The following is a 19,984-nucleotide window of genomic DNA, read 5'->3' as shown; positions in this document are numbered from 1 at the left end:
ATGAGGTTTGAGTTTACTGCATTCATGCATTTATTGCTGTTTCAATTCAAGCCCAAGTGCATAATTGAGATTTACCCAAAGACCAGTACAAAGTTATCAATACCAATCAAGATGTAAAATAAATGTGCATGGTTTCAGGATAACTGCTCATTTACATATTTTTTAGATGAGTGTATTAGTTGTTGACTATATATTACATCTTCTATTTTAATCTGGCTATAATTTAAAAGTTACTATTATGAGGAAAATAGCCCCTTTATAATAGAACAATAAATTAAAATGGAATAATCCATCTATAGGAATAATCTCAAGTTTAAAAAGAATGGAAGGATAAAAAATATTTTGGTAGACTTGTCTGAACACCAGACATCCTTCTAGGAAGATTTTAGAAAATTCTCCCTACCCTCTATGGGAAAAGTTCATGAAACATGCTATTAAGACACTCATTTTCTCATCCCTACTAATAGAATTTTACTTAATGGCATACCTCTTCCTCTTGGAGGGTGTCTCCATCAGAAATACATTTGTCGAAATTAATTTCAAACTTTATCCCTCTCTAGAAGCAAGAAAAAAATCTGTTTCTCATTCCAATAAAAACCTTAAAATTACAACTCCCAATTTGACATTACAGATACTAAAAACCATTAGTCTAACATCACAAAATAAGGCAATTCCATAAAATAGTAGGGGGTGAAATCCTAGAGGCAACCCAGATTGCAAGGTGCAGATCCCCAGCCAGATTTTTAAAATGAAAATTTAAGACAAAATGTTTATTACCTTAGCTTTATGTTTTTGTTCCAGAATTTTACTTTCCTTTGTGTTCTGAAGTCCAATTTGTTTCAAGTCTCTTTCAATATCCTGAAAATTCAGAGAAAAATTAAAATCTAGCAGTTAATATTGATCAAACAATTACATTTTCACAACCCCCCTGAATTCACAGCAGGGTCTGTTTATGTTATTTGATTTCTTGAATGAATCTGATGCTTGATTTGAGAATGAAAACATACCTTTTGCAAAGGAAAGTTAACAGTCCACTAACAACTTGGGCACAGTGTCCATTAACGTGAAATGATAATACATTTAACACTGGCATTGCAGTGGGTAGGTAAAATGCTATAATGTGACAATGTTTATCACAGTCCAATACAACCTAATCTAATTCAAGAACGTAATTTTGACTCTAAGATCCTTCCGTTAAGAGGCTTATGATCTTTTTTTTTTTTTTTTTTTTTTTCCTTGCTGTACGTGGGCCTCTCACTGCTGTGGCCTCTCCCGTTGCGGAGCACAGGCTCCGGACACACAGGCTCCGCGGCCATGGCTCGCGGGCCCAGCCGCTCCGCGGCATGTGGGATCCTCCGGGATCGGGGCACGAACCCGCGTCCCCTGCATCGGCAGGCGGACTCTCAACCACTGCGCCACCAGGGAAGCCCGAGGCTTATGATCTTAATCAGGGAAACAAAAAAGTGCACAGCTCATGACCGTATAAAGGAAGGACGGGGCTCTAAAAATTGGTGGGCAATTTGAAGAAGGAGGAGAAGCCTGTAAAAGTACTGACAAGCATTTCAAAGGAATGGTCAAGAGGTGAACTTTAAATCCTGGGCTTTCTCGGGGTTCAGTCCTGGGACCTCTGTGCCTCTCTTCCTTAATACACCGGGGTCTCAGCAACTCCCATGAATTTAAATGCCATCTTTATGCAATGACTCTTAAACGTGTCTCTTCAGGGTTTGACCTTTCCTCCCTTCTGAGCTTCAGACTCACATATTCGGCTGCCTGTTTGGTACCATCTTCACTTTAATATTCATTCCACAATTTCATACTGAGCACCCACTAGGGGGTGGGTAGGGCCAGATCCTGTCCTACACAGTGGGTTGGCGCAGAACGTGACCAGAAGGTCCCTGCTGACACGGAACTCACATTTTACTGGAGTAAGATAGGTGATAAATGAGTTAAACTGATGACATAATGTCAGAAGGTGTTAAATGTTATCAAGAAAATAAAATAGGGGCTTCCCTGGTGGCGCAGTGGTTGAGAGTCCGCCTGCCGATGCAGGGGACGCAGGTTCGTGCCCCGGTCGGGGAAGATCCCACAGGCCGCGGAGCGGCTGGGCCCGTGAGCCATGGCCGCTGAGCCTGCACGTCCGGAGCCTGTGCTCCGCAACGGGAGAGGCCACAACAGTGAGAGGCCCGCATATCGCAAAAAAAAAAAAAAAAGAAAAAAAAGAAAATAGGGTAACAGCATAGGAAATGAAGAGCAGTTGAGAGTAATACAGGAAAAGCCTATATGGAACTTGATTTAAGCCCTGGAATGGCGTTGGACCTTGGCTTATGAAGGTCTGGGGAAAGCGTGTTCCACGTGGAGGGGAAAGCAGGGCAAAGGCTCCGAAGCGAAGCAGGGATGTGATCTCTCAGATCTTCCCGACTCAACACATGCAAAGTGGTTCTCCTGAGTGCCCTGTTCCCACAAGCTTGCTCCCCACTCTTCCCCATCTTGGTAAAATGTACTGTTCCTTCCGAACCAGAAACTTATGAATGTCTCCGTGTGTGTGCGTGTGTGTGTGTATAAATGCTCATTTCTCTCTACCATTTTACATTAGGTCCCTATCACCTCCCCCTTGGAATTAATTACTGCCTCGTCTAGGTACTTCACACACCGCATCTGTCAGTTTGAATTTTTATCAGTCGTTTGCCCTGCAACCCGGGGAAGGGTGTTTTCCTGCCTTGCAATATTACACACTCTGAAACAGGACGTGGCTTCTGTGTCTTACTTATATTTGTGAGGTCGGTTGTCTGATTTGATTGTGTAGTCTGGTTGTCTCAATTGCTTGAGAAGTGTCATATTGCTTTATTTCCCTTAAAATACAACGACATTAGACCCCTAAGCCCCATCCACCCCACTGGGTGGAAAATTCAACCTCAGTCCACTTTAGAGCTCTCGGCACCGCCTCCTGTGAAGGTCTCCAGGTTTTCACAAAGCAAAACACTCAGGGAGGCTGTTCAGCCTTCGCTCAGCATGGGTTCCTCTGACCTACCCTCAGTCAAGCCCTTGGGGCACCTTGAAGATGAAGGAGAAAGACCTCCCAGAAGGAAAAGAAGAGTCTTTTGAGAGCCATTTGATAATTCAGCTCTGCCCGGTTCCCTATTCATGCCAAAAAGGTGAGTTTGAAACAGAAGAGAAATTAACCGTCAGATTCACAGACCGATGCGTCTGAGGCTCGGACTCAAACGCCACCAGAGGACGTTCCCGCGGGCAGTTCTCAAACTTGGCCGCGCCAACTCACCAGTCAGCTCTTGAAAACGGGACACCTGGCCCCACCCCAGGCCATTTGGAGCCCAGGTGTTTGACTTTGGTTTTTTGTTGTTTTTTGTTTTGGGCCGCCCCGCGCAGCACGTGGGATCTTAGTTCCCCCATCAGGGATCAGACCCGTGCCCCCTACAGTGGAAACACGGAGTCTTAACCACTGGACTGCCAGGGAAGTCCCTGTTTCAGTTTTTTAAAACTTTCCCACATGATTCTACTGCACAGGGAGGGGCAGGAACAGCGGGCTGGAGTGAACTCCCTGGGAAACACAGCATCGTCTAACAACCACCATCACCTGCACAGGTGCTTCTTCCTCAGGTGCCTCTTGGTGGATGAGCAGGTCACTCTTCTTCACCAAATACGTTTTATGACTTATTTTTGAGTCCTCCTTCAACATAAATTATACACAGTCAACAAGATTGGCTCTGCGTCAGTTCTGAAGGCCACTTTCTGAATGTCCCCCGCTAGACCTGAATGGGATCTAATGAGGACACTGGCCTGGGGAGGGTCAGTGGGCCTGGCTGGAGAGAGCTCCCTTACGGCTTCTTTTCTCTATGGCTCCCTTTGGAATCCCCCAAGTGCTTCTTTCCTGGTCTCTCTAGAAAAGTCTGCCGTCCATCTTTCCTGGACGCAGGCTTCCCATCGCAGACCTGTCTTAAAAACGGGGCTGATGGGTTTCCCTGGTGGCACAGTGGTTGAGAGTCCACCTGCTGATGCGGGGGACACAAGTTCGTGCCCTGGTCCGGGAAGATCCCACATGCCGCGGAGCGGCTGGGCCTGTGAGCCATGGCCGCTGAGCCTGCGCGTCCGGAGCCTGTGCTCCGCAGCAGGAGAGGCCACAACAGTGAGAGGCCCACGTACCCAGCCACCCCCCCCACCAAAAAAAACGGGGCTGATGATGGCACGAGGCTCCCCACCATTAACCAGACCTCTGCTCTGGGGGGAAGCGCATCCAGCCTGCCCCCTCCCGTGGCATTTGCCATGAAGCTCTGCGTGGTTCCTTCAGCCCTCTTCCTTAGCTCTGCCCCTCCAAGTTCTACTCTTCTTCTCAGACCCAGTTTTGGCCCCATCTCTCTTCTTCCAGAAAAATCCTCCACCTGCTTGTACCACTCATCTTCACTCCCGTGCACTCACAGGGCTTAACCAGATTCAGCCTTATTGGATCATTGCTTCATATCTTTCCAACTATTTAGAAAGAGGAGAGGTTTTAGAATCAGATATTTTTTTAGTCTGCCTTGTAATATCTAAGTGACTTTGGATGAGTTATTTAACCTCTGTTATAAGTAAAGGAGATATGTATGTGAAAGCTCTAGTTCAGAGCCCAGTGCATACAATGGAATTTTACCATATGTTCATTTCACCTATATTAGTTCGTCTGTATGCCCTCAGGGGCGGGGCAGGGTGAGAGGGAAAGGTCAATTTCAGTAGTGTGGGCAGGTTCTACACAATGAGTGTGTAGTTCAAGTGCGTGTGAGACGAGAGGCTGGCTGTGTCCTCGGCTGCTCTTGGTGCCCACCAGCCCATCGTAGGAGGAACATTCCCGGGCGCTGAGGGTGTTTCTAATTAAACATGGGGGTGTTTTTCATGCATTGTGGTCTCCAGACACGGGCCAGCTATCTCATCTAGAGCTCTACTGAAAAAGCAATGATCTGAGAATTGGAAGAATGAGTTTCCAAGGTGGCGCCTTCAAGGGATTTTTCAAAAATCATCTCCATTGCACTCAAATGTTGCCTTATATGGACTTTCAAATCTTACCCCTGCATATGAGACTATTCCGGTATAGCTGAATTCAATAAATGCTCGTCTCTTTTCCTACCCAACGGGCATGAACTTACTTCCTGCATCTAGTCCAGTTCCAGAGTTAAGTACCGCTCAGTCAATACTTATTGACTGATTCATGGGGAAGATGATCAACCATACTTTTAATAACAGCCAGTCTTGACTGAGACTCCCAGCCCCATCACTTTGTGTAGCCTCAAGTAAACCATAATAAAGTGAGGCTTCCATTAAATCTGACAGTTTTCCTACTTAAAGTTTGCATGATAAAGTTTATCTTTTCGATGAGAAGAGCATTACTTTTAATACCTGCTCACTTCAGTTAGCTCTGAATCAATAGAGCAACGCTTCCTTTATAAGAATGAATTTATTTACCTCCAGTTCACACTCCATCTTCTTTCTAATTTCTTTCATGTCGTTGTGGTACTGTTGGCGTATTTCTTCTAGCTGCTTCCAGTACTCCTGGAAAGCAATCACAATCCCGAAATGTTAAATGTTTGTGAACAACTTGACAGAATAATCTCTAGACAGCCTATGATTTTATTTTTATTTTATTTTTTGTTTTTGGCCACACCTCGCAGCATGCGGGATCATAGTTCCCATGCAGTGGAAGCGCAGAGTCTTAACCACTGGACCGCCAGGGCAGTCCCCAAGACAGCCTATGAATTTAGAAATGTGTGATATATACTAAGGGAAGAGCTATTGCTCCTGAAAATGATAATCTGCCTTACACTTTGGCTGTGGTACTTTCCCCCCAGTGAGGATACGGTCCCTTGGGACAATCTCATTTTTATATATAACCCCAAATGCATTACTGACATACAATTACTTTATATATAATCCTGTTATAGGTTGAATTTTGTCCCCCCGGCAAAAAAGATACGTTGGAGTCTTAAGCCCCAGGACCTCAGAATGTGATTTTATTTGGAGACAGTGTCATTGCAGATGTGAGTAGTTAAGCTAAGATGTGGTCACACTGGGGCAGAATGGATCCCTAATGCATATGGCAGGTGTCCTGTTAAGAAGACGGCCACAACCAGGAGGATGCCATGTCCAGTGGCAGAGACTGGAGTTGTGGCTCTGCAAACCAGGGCATCTGAACATCATGGACCAACCACCGGAAGCTAGCAAAAGGCAAAGAAGGATTCCCCTCCAGGTTTCAGAGGGAGCGTGGCCCTGCTGACACCTTGACTTTGGACTTCAAGCCTCCAGAACTGTGCAACAATAAATTTCTGTTGTTTTAAACGGCCCGGTTTGTTGTAAGGCAGCCCTAGGGAACTAATACAAATTTCAAAAATGTTCAGGATGGACAGTTACTTTATCAATCTGAGGTAAAAAGCCTTATGAACTCATCGACACTGCATTCTCTGCGAAGGTGAAATACATATCTCTCTCTCCCCTGAACCCCAGCATGGCACGTCACACCACTGTGTCCAACAAGTGTTTGTGTAACGGGCTCTCTCAGGTGCACCGTAGATGCTAAAAGCAACATCCCATTACAGTACAAAAGACAATGAGAGAAGTACAACGGTAGCCCTGGAAGCAGACAGTTTTTAACCTGCTCCTTCCTTTCATTTCTCCTGAACTGCAGCTCCTGGAATCCAGGCTCTTCCCCATTACTTCTTAGCTTTTGTCTCTGGTTGTGATTTGGCTCAGCAGAAGACGGACGAATACCCTATTATTAGAATGAAATAATTTATAAAGCGTACTTGCATTTTGGAAACATCTTATGATTTGACCTTGACCCCCATCCTTTAAACAATAATTGTATCATCAGTCTCAGTATTTGGGAGTGTTTTTTTTTTATACTGAGCAGTAGAATTTTCTTAGTGTAAGTGTGAAACATTTAAAAAGTAAAGAAAATAAAACCATTTGTGTTGTTTAGTCTAAGCAATCAATATTTTACGCTGCCATGTGAGACACCGAGATTCATTTTCTGAACTGCTAAATTATAATTGGGAAATCGAAGTTCTGTAAAAGTTTAGCAACCCCTGGAGCATAAGATTAGGTAGGGGAAGAGAATTAGAACTTTTGAGCAGTTCAAAGTAAGAGCAATGCAAATAGGAGGTGTATCCAAGCTCGCTCAGCCCCAGAATTTTGACACTATACTGAAGAGTAAAAGTTAACTTTCATTTCAAATAAAATACAGTAATCCCTCTTTGAAAATGTGTAGAATTCTAATAAAATAGAATCGAAGAATTGCAGCACTGAAAGGGACCTTGAAGCCCATCTACAGCTTTTATAGAAAAGGAAATTGGCTCAGAGAGGTGGCATGTCCTGCCTAAGGTCACATAGCAAGTGATGGAGCCAGGGAAGGGACTAGGCTTCCCAGACCCTAACTGAAGCCTATTCCCATTATTCTTCTTTAGCTATTAAAAACCAGGGAAAGTGGAGAATAGTCTTGATCATCTATGTGGAATGAATTTTCACTTGATGATCCATGAATATTTGTGAACAGAGAAAGCTTTAGAAAATTCCTGATGGCCTCTTATATTTGGTGTTTTACTTACCAATTGCTTTTCCACTTTCAGCTTATGTTGTTGAGCTTCACATTTCCTCTGAAGGTAGTCAGCAAGCCTTAGGAAATACAAACGTTCAGCCTGAGTAGAAATTTTAACTCATCATAGGCACCAATTCGACAAGTGAATTTTCAGCTTTGTAATGAGACTCACAATTCACCTGTGACGTTCCGAGTTCGAGAAGTAATTCAAAGTTACAGAATGTGTACACTGGAAAAGAAGATATCTTTGAAATCAAGAAGAAAGGGAGGTAAAGAGAACAGTAAAACTGGGGATACAGAACTGAAAAATAGTCTGTTACAATGATTTTTCTTCAGGGCAGGAATCAGTCCACCCGTAGTCTATAATATGTCGAAGGGAAAGAGAAAAAACCCATAGCAGGATCTTCTCATGCTGTATGCAGGTATCTAATCTATAGCCTTGTCACCCTGACTGCAATGATAGCTGCTCGTCTGTTGCCTGCACGATACTCTGAGCTCCTTAGAGCAGGATGGGGGCCCCTCCCTTCATCTCTGCTCCTCACGCTGGCTCACAAATGCTTAATGAATAAAGAAATGAGGCTTTCTCCATCTCTCACAATGTTTAAGTATTTTTCCAGCACAATTCTGGTCAATTCTAGTCAAACCATTTTCAGGTTTGTACCTATGTTCTAGATATTTATCTTTTTTCAGAATTTCCTACAAGAATTTCTGTAATTACAGATTGCTAAACAAAGACTACCACATTTCAGGGCTTCCCTGGTGGCGCAGTGGTTGAGAGTCCGCCTGCCGATGCAGGGGACACGGGTTCGTGCCCCGGTCCGGGAAGATCCCACATGCCGCGGAGTGGCTGGGACCGTGAGCCACGGCCGCTGAGCCTGTGCGTCCAGAGCCTGTGCTCCGCGACGGGAGAGGCCTGCGTACCGCAAAAAAAAAAAAAAAAAAAAAACAAACTACCACATTTCAGATCATAGTATGAGCTAGTGATAAAGTTCTTTGGAATTCTAGCAACTTCCTGGGCTCCAAAGACAGAACTGCCATTTCAGAAACTCCTTTAGGCACATTAGGATGAGTGGTCCCCAGTTTCTGAAGAGTCAAGTTAATAAATCAGTTGTTTAGAAATATGATGAAATCATATTTCTAGTTACGGTCTTTGGGCCTTAGTTCCCCATCTGTAAAATGGGCACAATACCAATCTCACAGGGGGTGATGTGAGGATTAGAAGAGACAAGTTCTGTGAAGGTTCCTGACCAGCATCTGACACATTGATTGTGCTTGACTCAGATGAGGGCTAACATGTAGCACTCCTCTCAGAAACTTATCTCCATGAGAAAAACTATTCAGTCATCCAGGGGCTGTTCAAGAGACATTCTCTCTCTCTCTCTCTCTCTCTCTCTTTCTTTTTCTCCCCAACCCTCTATAGTTTCTTCTTCCTCCAGACGAGTACATCAAGACTTGATTCCCATGGAATTGGAGCTCTGATAGAGAGAAAGCTGGGCAGGGGGCTTGGAAGAACAATGAGGAGGGGTTGCCAGTCATCAGAGGGGCATCCTGGAACACAATAAAATGATGGGCAGCCGCATGCAGGGAAGAGAAGGACCTTTCTACCATTTTATGTGAGAGTTTGGGAGACACAATCATACATAATCAAAATAATTGATAGTTTGACGGCTCTCAGATCTAGACAAAGGGTGGAAGACACAGTTTCCCAGTGGCGGAGAAAGGGAAAGGGAGCTTTGTGCCTGTACCTAGTTCTTATGTAAAATATGTCACTCATTAGTTGAGTCCTATATGAATATTATAATTTGAACTAATGGAACACATAACTTTTGATGATCATGGAGGTCATTAAAAATATGTTATGAAGATGGAAAAAAACCATAACCACACCCAATATCTTTAAAAATAAAATGTCGGGGCTTCCCTGGTGGCGCAGTGGTTGAGAATCTGCCTGCCAATGCAGGGGACACGGGTTCGAGCCCTGGTCTGGGAGGATCCCACATGCCGTGGAGCAACTGGGCCTGTGAGCCACAGCTACTGAGCCTGCGCGTCTAGAGCCTGTGCTCCGCAACAAGAGAGGCCATGACAGTGAGAGGCCAGCGCACCGCGATGAAGAGTGGCCCCCGCTCGCCACAACTAGAGAAAGCCCTTGCACAGAAATGAAGACCCAACACAGCCAAATAAATAAATAAATTTATATATAAAAAAAATAATAATAAAATGTCTACTTTTCACATCACACATTTCTGGAGAAATCATTCTTTTATTATTCTTGTTTATCTAATTTTCATTAGCTATCTGATGAGATCACCATCATATAGACTCATATGTTTCATTGTTTGCCCAAAATTTAACAGACACCAAAAGTTAGCAAATTCCCAACACTGAAAGAAAAAATGTGATGGCAAAAGCATTTAAAAAAAATGCCTCTCAGACTTAGGTCTTCAGGGCTGTGGATGGGTGTCAATCATTCTAATCATAGAACACTGACATCAGTGTGAAAGAAACCATAAAAAGTATTGTACATCTGTAGAAATTTGTTATGGAGTAAACTTTTTGAAAGTATACCATAATTATATTATTTTCTTTCTAATACATCCATATTCTGAAAAATCCCAAGAATATAAATGCTCAATGAAATATATTTCACTTTTCAGTAGGTGTCAAATTATAATTTGATTACAATTCAATTATTATTAATATTAATATTAATATTTGGAAAATGATACATATACAACTATTTTCATCACTCCCAGATAGTGGAATTTACTAGGAAAAAGAAAAGACATTAAAAATTCAAGAGCATTAATCTGTTCCCACAGTCAAATGGCTACCTGAATAAGATTAGCTACATCAAAGTTAAGATGAAAAAGGGTCAAGGGAACTGTGAATTAAGTATTTTTAAATGAAGAGTCTGGAAGTTCTTCCCAGATGTTTTAGGATAATTTGGAAGGACTTCAGAATAAATGTTGATATAGCAAACTATCTTCAGAGGACCAAAGTTTAAATAGACTATGACATTACCATTGACCTGAAGATGGACTGTGGCTTTCTTCCTGATTATAATTCTCCTCAACTCTGGTATCTTTTTGAGGAACATAGTGGTAATTTTGTCCATTGGCTCTCTTCCTCAACAAGTCAAGTTGAGCATAATAATGATCATAATGTCCACACACTGCAAGTTTGGGCCTTTCTACCATTTTTATCTGAGGGATTAAAAAGAAGAGAGGTATTTTTTAAATACATGATTAAAATCTATAACAACTGACAGTTTGATAGTGACCAAAGCTATGACAAGGCATTGGAGCTATCTTGTTTTTGCTCTAGACTTGTGTCTGAGTAATCTTAGAATCCCCAAATCCTAGAACTGAAAAATGTTTTAGAAGTCTAAGTACTATAGTGCAGTAGTTTATAATTTTGCTAAGGTGTGAATATGAATCATGTATACTTCATGGCTAGTGTATCAGAAATACTTAGTGAGTATCTATCCAACCCAAGATCTTAAACTAAACTCAGCATTATTATTTCTTATTTTTCATAAATTTATTTACACCTTACTAGACTTTATGGGAGAATACTGTATTGTGCAACTCACAGATTTGTGGATTTGCAAAACGTTTAGGTTCTGATAAATTTACTAAATACAAAATGGCAACATGACTGGAAGGAAAGAAGATGCTGAATCACTCAGAGTCAATTCTTCCCGTGTAAACACAAGGAAAGCCATGTAACAGCTGTGACCAGCTTATGACCATCTCAAGCTATGCCTCACCGCCCTTCCCAACCAGAACAGAATGAGAGGAGGAGAACCAGAAACAAATGTATATCTTAGCATTCCTTAGTAGGGGCCACTGAGCTGGAAGACAAGAATCAGACCAGATTAACATATGAAAACCAGTCAAGACCCTGTTGCTAAATAGCAAAATAGGGTCAATTTATGGTGACCATGCTGTCCACTTAACAGTTGCTAACAAAAGAAAAAAAGAAGATCAAACCTTTGGAAAGGTCTGGAACTTATAATTGGAAATACGAATAACCAAACAAGTGGTTAAAACTGAAATTTCCTCACTGTAAAGAAGTAACACATTACATTCTTTGTTCTTTTTAATGCTATATGGCTCATATATATATACATATGAACCATATGGAATTGTAGATATTTAACCATCTTTAACTTACAAAAATGGCACATTTACATAGTTCTATTCAAATATTAAAGTAAATGTATAAAATTTGGCTTATCAGTCTAAACATAGATTGTATATTTATTTTAAAAATCTTTTAAAGTGTGAAGTTGTTTTCTTAGTTTAACAATGTTTGCCTATGTGCAACACAAAGAAGTTACTACTCGGGCTCCCCTGGTGGCGCAGTGGTTGAGAGTCCGCCTGCTGATGCAGGGGACGCGGGTTCGTGCCCCGGTCTGGGAAGATCCCACATGCCGCGGAGCGGCTGGGCCCGTGAGCCATGGCTGCTGAGCCTGCGCGTCGGGAGCCTGTGCTTCGCAACGGGAGAGGCCACAACAATGAGAGGCCCACATACCGCAAAAAAAAAAAAAAAAAAGAAGTTACTACTAATTACTTGAAAAATGGCTAGAAATAGAGAAAAGTATTAGAAGGAAAAAACAGCTTCTTTAGGATTTTCTCTGAAGTCCCAAATGGTAATGAGAACATCAGAGGTGGCTCCTGTGCAGACCTGTTCATTTCACTGCATTAGGAGAAACTTTCAAAGGATTAAGAAAATGTCAATGTGTTCGCCTAACTTCATCCATCCATGAGTCTTTTAGATGTTTTTTTGGGTTTTTTTTGTCTCCTACAGGGTTTGCTACAGAGTATTCTAAATCACAACATACTTTATACCATGAGCCTTCTTTTTTTTTTTTTACCATGAGCCTTCTTATAAAATACAATTTTTCAATTAAAATATAATAGCCATTTTTATGTACCAGAAGCATTTCACTAGCATAAACTAAAAGATTCAACATTCTGCTGAAGTGGATTCAAATAACTGGCATGAAGAAACTCTGGGGAAAAAAAATAAACGATTATATAATGAAAATTTCTCAATTATATATAACATCAGAATTAAGAGTATGAAATGCATGTCTTCCGCCACTATGCTACTCACTTGTCCTATATAGAAAAACCTTATTTACTTAAAGAAATTAAAAGAATTTGAATTATAAAACAAAAACTAATGTATAGAATACTTATAAGGAAATACAGCATTGTTAAAAATAACAACTTGAAGCTGTCCCATGAAGTACCACTTTAATGTTCATTACAGAATTTTATTACAAGCACAAAACTAGTGAACCCCAAAGTAATGACCTTGTACCTCATGAACATGTGCAAGTAATTCTGTAGAATATGCCATCCACTAAAATAAACAGAGGAAGGGTTTAGCATGACTTACAGATATGGGCTTCTGGGCTCCAGCTGGTGGTCTCCATTCATTTCTATATATGTCCTTCCTTTTAAATGGCACTGATATCCTTGATCCTGGCAGGCACTTTCCCTGGAATCTCACTTTCTGTATTTTAAAATCTTATTTAACCGAAATAAAACAACTTAATTTTTAAAAAATTTCCACATCGTTAATATTATGCTTGTGAGAGTATAAGGGGCATTTCATAACACAGTAAGTTCTCTTTAACCAGAGACATTTATACCCATGGAGAGAAGTGCTGATGGAAAATTACTACACATTTTCTTTGAATGGAGGAAACCATTTTTTCCAGTGTTCCTTTACATATTTCCAGTAATATATAACACTACTTTTTAAAAATTGGGGAATTAACATTTACGGAAACAATATGCATAACATAATGGCATATTTAGTAATTAAGTTATTAACTAAATTAATTTAATTACAAGTAATTAAATGTAGTCATCAGAGCTTGGGTTATCAGGCCTCAGCATTCATGTTGCATTGTTGTTTGAAATGGATGAGTAGGTCTCCGAATATGTTTGTGTTTGTCACCTTCAAAATGTGTTCTTGGGACTTCCCTGGTGGCGCAGTGGTTAAGAATCCGCCTGCCAGTGCCGGGGTAGCAGGTTTGATCCCTGGTCCGGGAAGATCCCACATTCCACGGAGCAACTAAGCCCGTGCGCCACAACTACTGAGCCTCTGCTCTAGCGCCCGCGAGCCACAACTACTGAAGACTGCGCGCATAGAGCCCATGCTCCGCAACAAGAGAAGCCACCGCAGTGAGTTGTGGTGCGCCCGCGCACCACAACGAGGAGTAGTCCCCGCTCGCCGCAACTAGAGAAAGCCTGCGCGCGGCAACGAAGACCCAACGCAGCCAAAAATAAATAGAAAAAAAAAAGTGTTCTTGTTTTCCTATCTGTCCTATATTAGAAATGTAGACAATACACTTTCTCTCGTCCTGTACTTATCTACTTTCTAAACATCCTCAATCTAGACTAATATATAATGATGGCAAACGAAATTAAACATGGCAGAATTCACTTTCCCTTTATAACTTTTCTCACTTTTAGTTTCTCCATCACAGTGAATAATATTCCCCTATCACTGTTCCTTGGAGAGACTTTCTACTCCTCATCCTTAAAGCTGAGACATTTGGTTATGGCTAAAAATCCTGATGCTCTTATTTCACAATACCAATTGAATTTGTAATTTTTCTCTTTAATGTCTGTCTGTCTGTCTCTCTTTCACACACACACACAGTACTTCATCAGCTGATTCCTAACTCCACCACTACAACTGCTTCTCCATTTATCATTACCATAAAGTATCGGCTGCTTTCTTTGGGGGTCACATAATAACGTTCTCCCACCGTTACCAATTAGGTCCGAGATCCTAACTTCAGCTCCAACAGGCCTCTGCAGGAGAACTCTTAACCGCCAGTCCATTCTCTCTGTTTCAGAAAAATAAGCTTCCTTTCATGATTCCATGTCTGTCTGTGAACCTTCTTTGACTCTCTATCCCTTCCCTACACAAAAGTTAAGTTTAGATTCTACCTCTTTGAGCATCTCTTTATCAGCAAGTCCACTGCTTCATCAAGTTTTCCCGACTGATGAGAAGAGAGGAGATGAATCCCCCAGGTCATGCATAAACTAGATATACAGGCACGCCCCCAGGTCACCACTTGACAAGATAATTTTTCTTCTGCTTATACTGCCCATATTTTTAAAACGTCCATGTTCAACATATTTGGAGGAATTTCTCTGCTAAAGTTATCAGCCATATATTATAAATCATTGTGTGAGACATAATAAATGTTTTTTGATTGCACGGTTAAATCATTCTTACCTGGGACCACCTTCTCAGCAGGTCGAGAAGAAGACGATCTTGCTTTATGTCTGAGGGTGTGATTGAATTCTTCCTGAATGGCCTAAAATCAAACAGTGTGTCAGGACCTGCTAGTAAAAATCTGTCAAAACCCAAACAGAATCGCCTCAAAACTCACCTCGGGAGTCAAGTATTTGGCCAGAAGATTCTCTAAAAAGGGCCTTTTCAAAATGGAACTAATGGATGGTCGAGCTCGGGGAGATACTTCAAAGAGCTGGGATATTAAGGACTGTAGGTCATGGGAAAACCTTGGAGATATTGGGGGAACATGAGCTTGACAAATCTTCAGAACCAACTGGTGCAAGTTGTTACCCTCAAACTGAAAAGACAAGGAATGGTGATACTAAATCAGAGAAAAATTCAATGCTAGTATTTAAAGTAATATCAAGAAACAAAACAATGTTATATAGCTTTAATTAGAAGCACTATGGTCTACCCTGAACTGTTTCCATCAGCTAATCTTTCATGAGTAGATACTGTAGGCGGTTATTCAATGAAATGTCATCCTACTTAAAACAAGGGTTTTTTAAGGTTTTTTCTTATTATCAAAATATTTACTCATTCTAAAAAGCTGGAAAGTATAGGAAATTATAAACAGGGAAAATACATACAATTTCACCACCCAGAGGTATATTTCCTTCTTGTCTTTTTAAAAATAACGTTTATTTTACAAAGTTGAGATCATAACGATATGAAATTTTACATCTTGCTTTTTATATTAACATAACATAAACCATTTCCTCAAAAATTCTTCACAAACCAGAAAACATTCCATTGTATGAAATCATCATTATTTACACATAATGAGAATGTTGGGCTGAATGGTGTGGCAGAAAAGATCAGGTTTGGCTTAGACACTTACTGACACTTACTATTTGAAAATAATGATAATAATAATAACAATAACAACAAAATGACATCTGTGTACAAAAGAGGTAACATAGATGGTCTAAGACTGCTATCCTTAGAAAGGCCTGCTTACATTGGCCCTTGGCTGGCATCTGGGAACTTGGAATTCAGGAGAGTTCTCACCATTCCCAAAATGATCCGAGTGGCTCTCTTTTTCCCCACACTGTGCAAACAACATGGTTTATGAGGAATACCTGCTTTCTTCCTGGGAATCTAGAAGCTTGGCACTTGCTAGGCAGAGGTGCCTCCATGACCAGTCCCAACAAAAACCCTGGACACTGGGTCTCGAATGAGCTTCCCTGGTAGATAACATTTCACATGTATTGTCACAACTTGTTGCTGGAGAAATCAGTGCATCCTGTGTGACTCTACTGGGAAAGGCTCTTGGAAGCTTGTGCCTGGTTTCCGACAATCTTCACCCCATGCACCTTTTCCCTTTGCTGATTATGTATTGATATGTTCACACACAATTTATTTTTATGGAAATATGCTACATGTACTATTCTCCAACTTGGATTTTGTACTTTATAATATAGCTTGGATATCTTTCCATGTCAGTATATATGGAGCTGTCATTCTTGTTAATAGCTTGTCCATATAATTTTTAACAATCTAATAAAACCAAACATTAACCTTTTCCTCTCAAGAGGTTAATTTCATTTATATAGTTTTCAATAGTTCAAGATTAATCTGATGATTAATGTACTTACAGGATGTCTGAGTGTGCAAAGCTCATATAAGACGCAGCCAAGAGACCAAATATCCCTGGTAAGGTAAGAGTTGACATGCTGAGAAATATCAGTAATTCTCAATGAAAACTTTATCCGTACAGTGCATTATATTTGTGCATCTTTACAATTTTATATAGGTTGGCAAGTTTTCACAAATGCTTTCAGTACATTATCAATTCTTACTCTTACTAAGACTAGAGGGAAAATTTGTAGTTTGTCAGAATCCTAGCAAAGAAAAGGTATACAAGCTTTGCTAGAATCTGATGGCTCAATATTTACTTCATGTGATGAGCTTGAAGAAAATGTGTACATGTGTGGAATTTTGAGCAATTTGGAGGAGGAAGGCAGAACTCAAACATGGATTTGTTTGATTCAAAGGGTGGCATCTGGTTGATTTAGAAAGGAATATTCTACTCAAGGCTATTGACCAAACCAAAGTTAGATTAAGTGATGACCAGAGTATCTGGTACTCAATGAACTTGAAAAAAATGTGCTAAAACTAGGCCTCTGCAGGTGTCCAATGAATGACCTTTTGACCTCAGAGGGCCAAAAACACCACCCTCTGATCATGCTAAACACCTCCATTTTTTTTTTTTTTTTTGCGGTACGCGGGCCTCTCACTGTTGTGGCCTCTCCCGTTGTGGAGCACAGGCTCCGGACACGCAGGCTCCGCGGCCATGGCTCACGGGCCCAGCCGCTCCACGGCATGTGGGATCCTCCCAGACCGGGGCACGAACCCGTGTCCCCTGCATCGGCAGGCGGACTCTCAACCACTGCGCCACCCGGGAAGCCCTAAACACCTCCATTTTTGAACATGCATCCTATGAAGAAGGACGTAACTCAGATATGTCTATCCAGAACACCAGTTACCTCACCTCTTCCCTACCTCCAATCCTCTTACCCCACGCCGAAGACCACGCCGAAGACCACACATAAATATCTCAAGCACCTCACCTTCAGGGAGGCAGATCTAAGTCTTGTACTCCAGTCTCCTCATTTGGCTGCCTTGTGAATAAACCCTTTCTCTGCTGCAAACCTCGGTGCCTCAGCATTTGGCTTGTCTGTTCATCAGGCAAATGAATCCGGTTTCATAACAATTACTGCTAGGATCTTCCAATTATTGAAAGCATCAGACCAGCATATTTAAATGTTGACTCAAATCCTTTAAAAAGCAGTACAAGGGGGCTTCCCTGGTGGCGCAGTGGTTGAGAGTCCGCCTGCCGATGCAGGGGACGCGGGTTCGTGCCCCGGTCTGGGAAGAATCCACATGCCGCGGAGCGGCTGGGCCCGTGAGCCACGGCCGCTGAGCCTGCGCGTCCGGAGCCTGTGCTCCGCAACGGGAGAGGCCACAACACTGAGAGGCCCACGTACCGCCAAAAAAAAAAAAAAAAAAAAAAAAAAGCAGTACAAGGAAACAAAGCAATGCTGCGGAGCTAGGGGTCTCTCTCTGTAGCACTGTGCTCTGCTCTGGACAGCCTGCCCTTCTAACCCGGCTACACAAGCTGCATTCCTGCTCAGCTTGAGGCCAAACCCCTTCTCTAAGTCAGAGGCTGTCTCCAAAAAAATGCCTGCTCTTTCAGTATATGGAGAAATGTTTACCACTCTTTTTTAGCACTTTGCCCTCTCTTTCAAAGTAAAACAGCCAAATATCCCTTGGGTATTTTCCTAAACAAACAGACAATTAACTCCACAAAGAAACTCAGTCTTCCTGCAAAGCCAACTGGTTCAACTGGCAGACAGCTTTGAAAAGTAAGAACATTTCCTTCTCCTTCCATGGAAGTAAAAACTACCTCATCTTCATCTTTTATCACTGTGTCTATTAATATTATTCCTGACAGTACGCTCTGCTACCACATACATAAAAGCTAGCTGAATTTTAAAGCTGGAAGATGCCTTAACAATTACCTATCTACCTATGCCTTAACAATTACCAGCTCTCTTTGTTGCAGGTAGGGGAACTGAGGCCCACAGAGATGGGCTGACTTGGTCAAATTGCCGACTGAGTCAATATTAGGATTCCTGGCTGCTAAACCAGTGCTCAGTCACCAGCCTCACTGTCTCTGACCCATTTACAGCACTTTCCTGCAATAGGCTAAACGGGGCTTAGAAAGCATGAGAATCAAATACACAGATGGACATCATCACAGTGACTGCGATTTTCAATGTTATTCTTTCTATCACTTGCATCTTCAAAAGAAATGTCTTTTTTCTAAATAAGTTCAAAACCTTCAGAGAACACTGAAGTGGTCAGAGACAGTCAGTGGGATCCTCATTTCACAGGTGAAGAAAATGAAATTCCAAAAGCACCATAAGAAAGAATGCATCAGATTTTACTGTGACTTTCGAACCAAAAGTCAGCAACTCACGTTTTATTGTTGTAGGGTTTATTCTGACAGATCTCTGGGGACAAGTAGTAAGGCGTTCCAACACAAGTTCTAGCAAGTTCCATGGTACTAGCAAAATTATATTAAATAATAAAATAACACAGTATATTACTGAAGAAAGAGCTTAAGACATACACATACATGCAAGAAAAAAGTATAAAAGTGGACACAAAATTTGATGTATTCACATACTAAAATAAAGCAAAACACTGTATATTAATAATATAGTAATAAAATTCATTGATTTTTAAGCTTGTAATTCACCTCCCCAAAATCTACATATTAGAAAAAATTTTATGGCTTAACGATTGCATGCAGAGGTACCATTGTTACATTGCAAAACCCTCACATGTAAAGACTTCCCTCTTTCCAGTGGCTAAAGTAATGCAATCTCATGATTTAAAATTTGGAAAACATAAAAGTAAATAAAGAAGAAAAAATTTACTCAGAATCTTAAAACCCCCAAACAACTAGTGTTAAAATTCTGACATATTTCCTTCTTGTCTTTTTTCCATGCATATTTTCCACATAGCTGTGTTCATAGCATATTTAAAATTCAGAATTCCCTTTTTTTTTTTTACTTAATATAACAAAGTTTGTCCTCACGTTATCTAGAAGTCTTCCAAATCATAAATGTTAGTGGCTTTATAATATTCAGGTACATGCTGTGCTAAGTTTTATGAAATGTGACCATTTCCCAATTATTAGGCATCTAAGTTATTCCAGATTTCAAATTATCCCCTTCGAATAAATTCTCAGAAATGGAACATTTAAAAATCTCTTGATATTTATTACCACCAAACTGTCTTCCAAAACAGCTGCATCAATACATTCGCCCCAGCACGTGTGAATTTGCCTGTTTCACGAAACGCTCACTAGCTTTATACGCATTTCAGTCACATCTCATTTGATCAGCTTATATCATACTATACATCGCCACCATCCTTCTCCTATCTACCTGCAAATTTTAATCTCAAAGTAGCATCTGAATGATTTAATACACTTATATAAAGTTATCAAAAATTACTGGGAAACCAAGCTCTTAATATCTTAATTCATGATAACTAAAAATACATACT

General features: G+C 41.0%; 1 protein-coding gene across 1 annotated transcript in view; it reads right to left on the bottom strand.

Annotated features, from left to right (window-relative positions):
• The window catches only part of NEK5 (NIMA related kinase 5), a 62,644-nt gene that overhangs the window by 22,232 nt on the left and 20,428 nt on the right, over positions 1–19,984 (bottom strand). Inside the window, exons 7-18 of the mRNA XM_082602554.1 lie at positions 18,888–18,974; positions 16,501–16,555; positions 15,000–15,200; positions 14,843–14,924; positions 12,983–13,113; positions 10,595–10,776; positions 7,584–7,650; positions 6,632–6,748; positions 5,449–5,535; positions 3,593–3,685; positions 778–858; positions 488–556 (exon numbers count right to left, since the gene is read on the bottom strand). Of these exons, the coding sequence (XP_082458680.1) occupies positions 488–556; positions 778–858; positions 3,593–3,685; positions 5,449–5,535; positions 6,632–6,748; positions 7,584–7,650; positions 10,595–10,776; positions 12,983–13,113; positions 14,843–14,924; positions 15,000–15,200; positions 16,501–16,555; positions 18,888–18,974 (1,252 nt within the window). The remainder of the gene's footprint in view (positions 1–487; positions 557–777; positions 859–3,592; positions 3,686–5,448; positions 5,536–6,631; positions 6,749–7,583; positions 7,651–10,594; positions 10,777–12,982; positions 13,114–14,842; positions 14,925–14,999; positions 15,201–16,500; positions 16,556–18,887; positions 18,975–19,984) is intronic.

The sequence above is a fragment of the Mesoplodon mirus genome (genome assembly GCF_964341445.2).
Source record: "Mesoplodon mirus genome assembly, chromosome: 17".
Taxonomy (NCBI): Eukaryota; Metazoa; Chordata; class Mammalia; order Artiodactyla; family Ziphiidae; genus Mesoplodon; species Mesoplodon mirus.
Note: the sequence above shows the minus strand (reverse complement) of the source record. Positions and strands in the feature narration are given on the sequence as shown.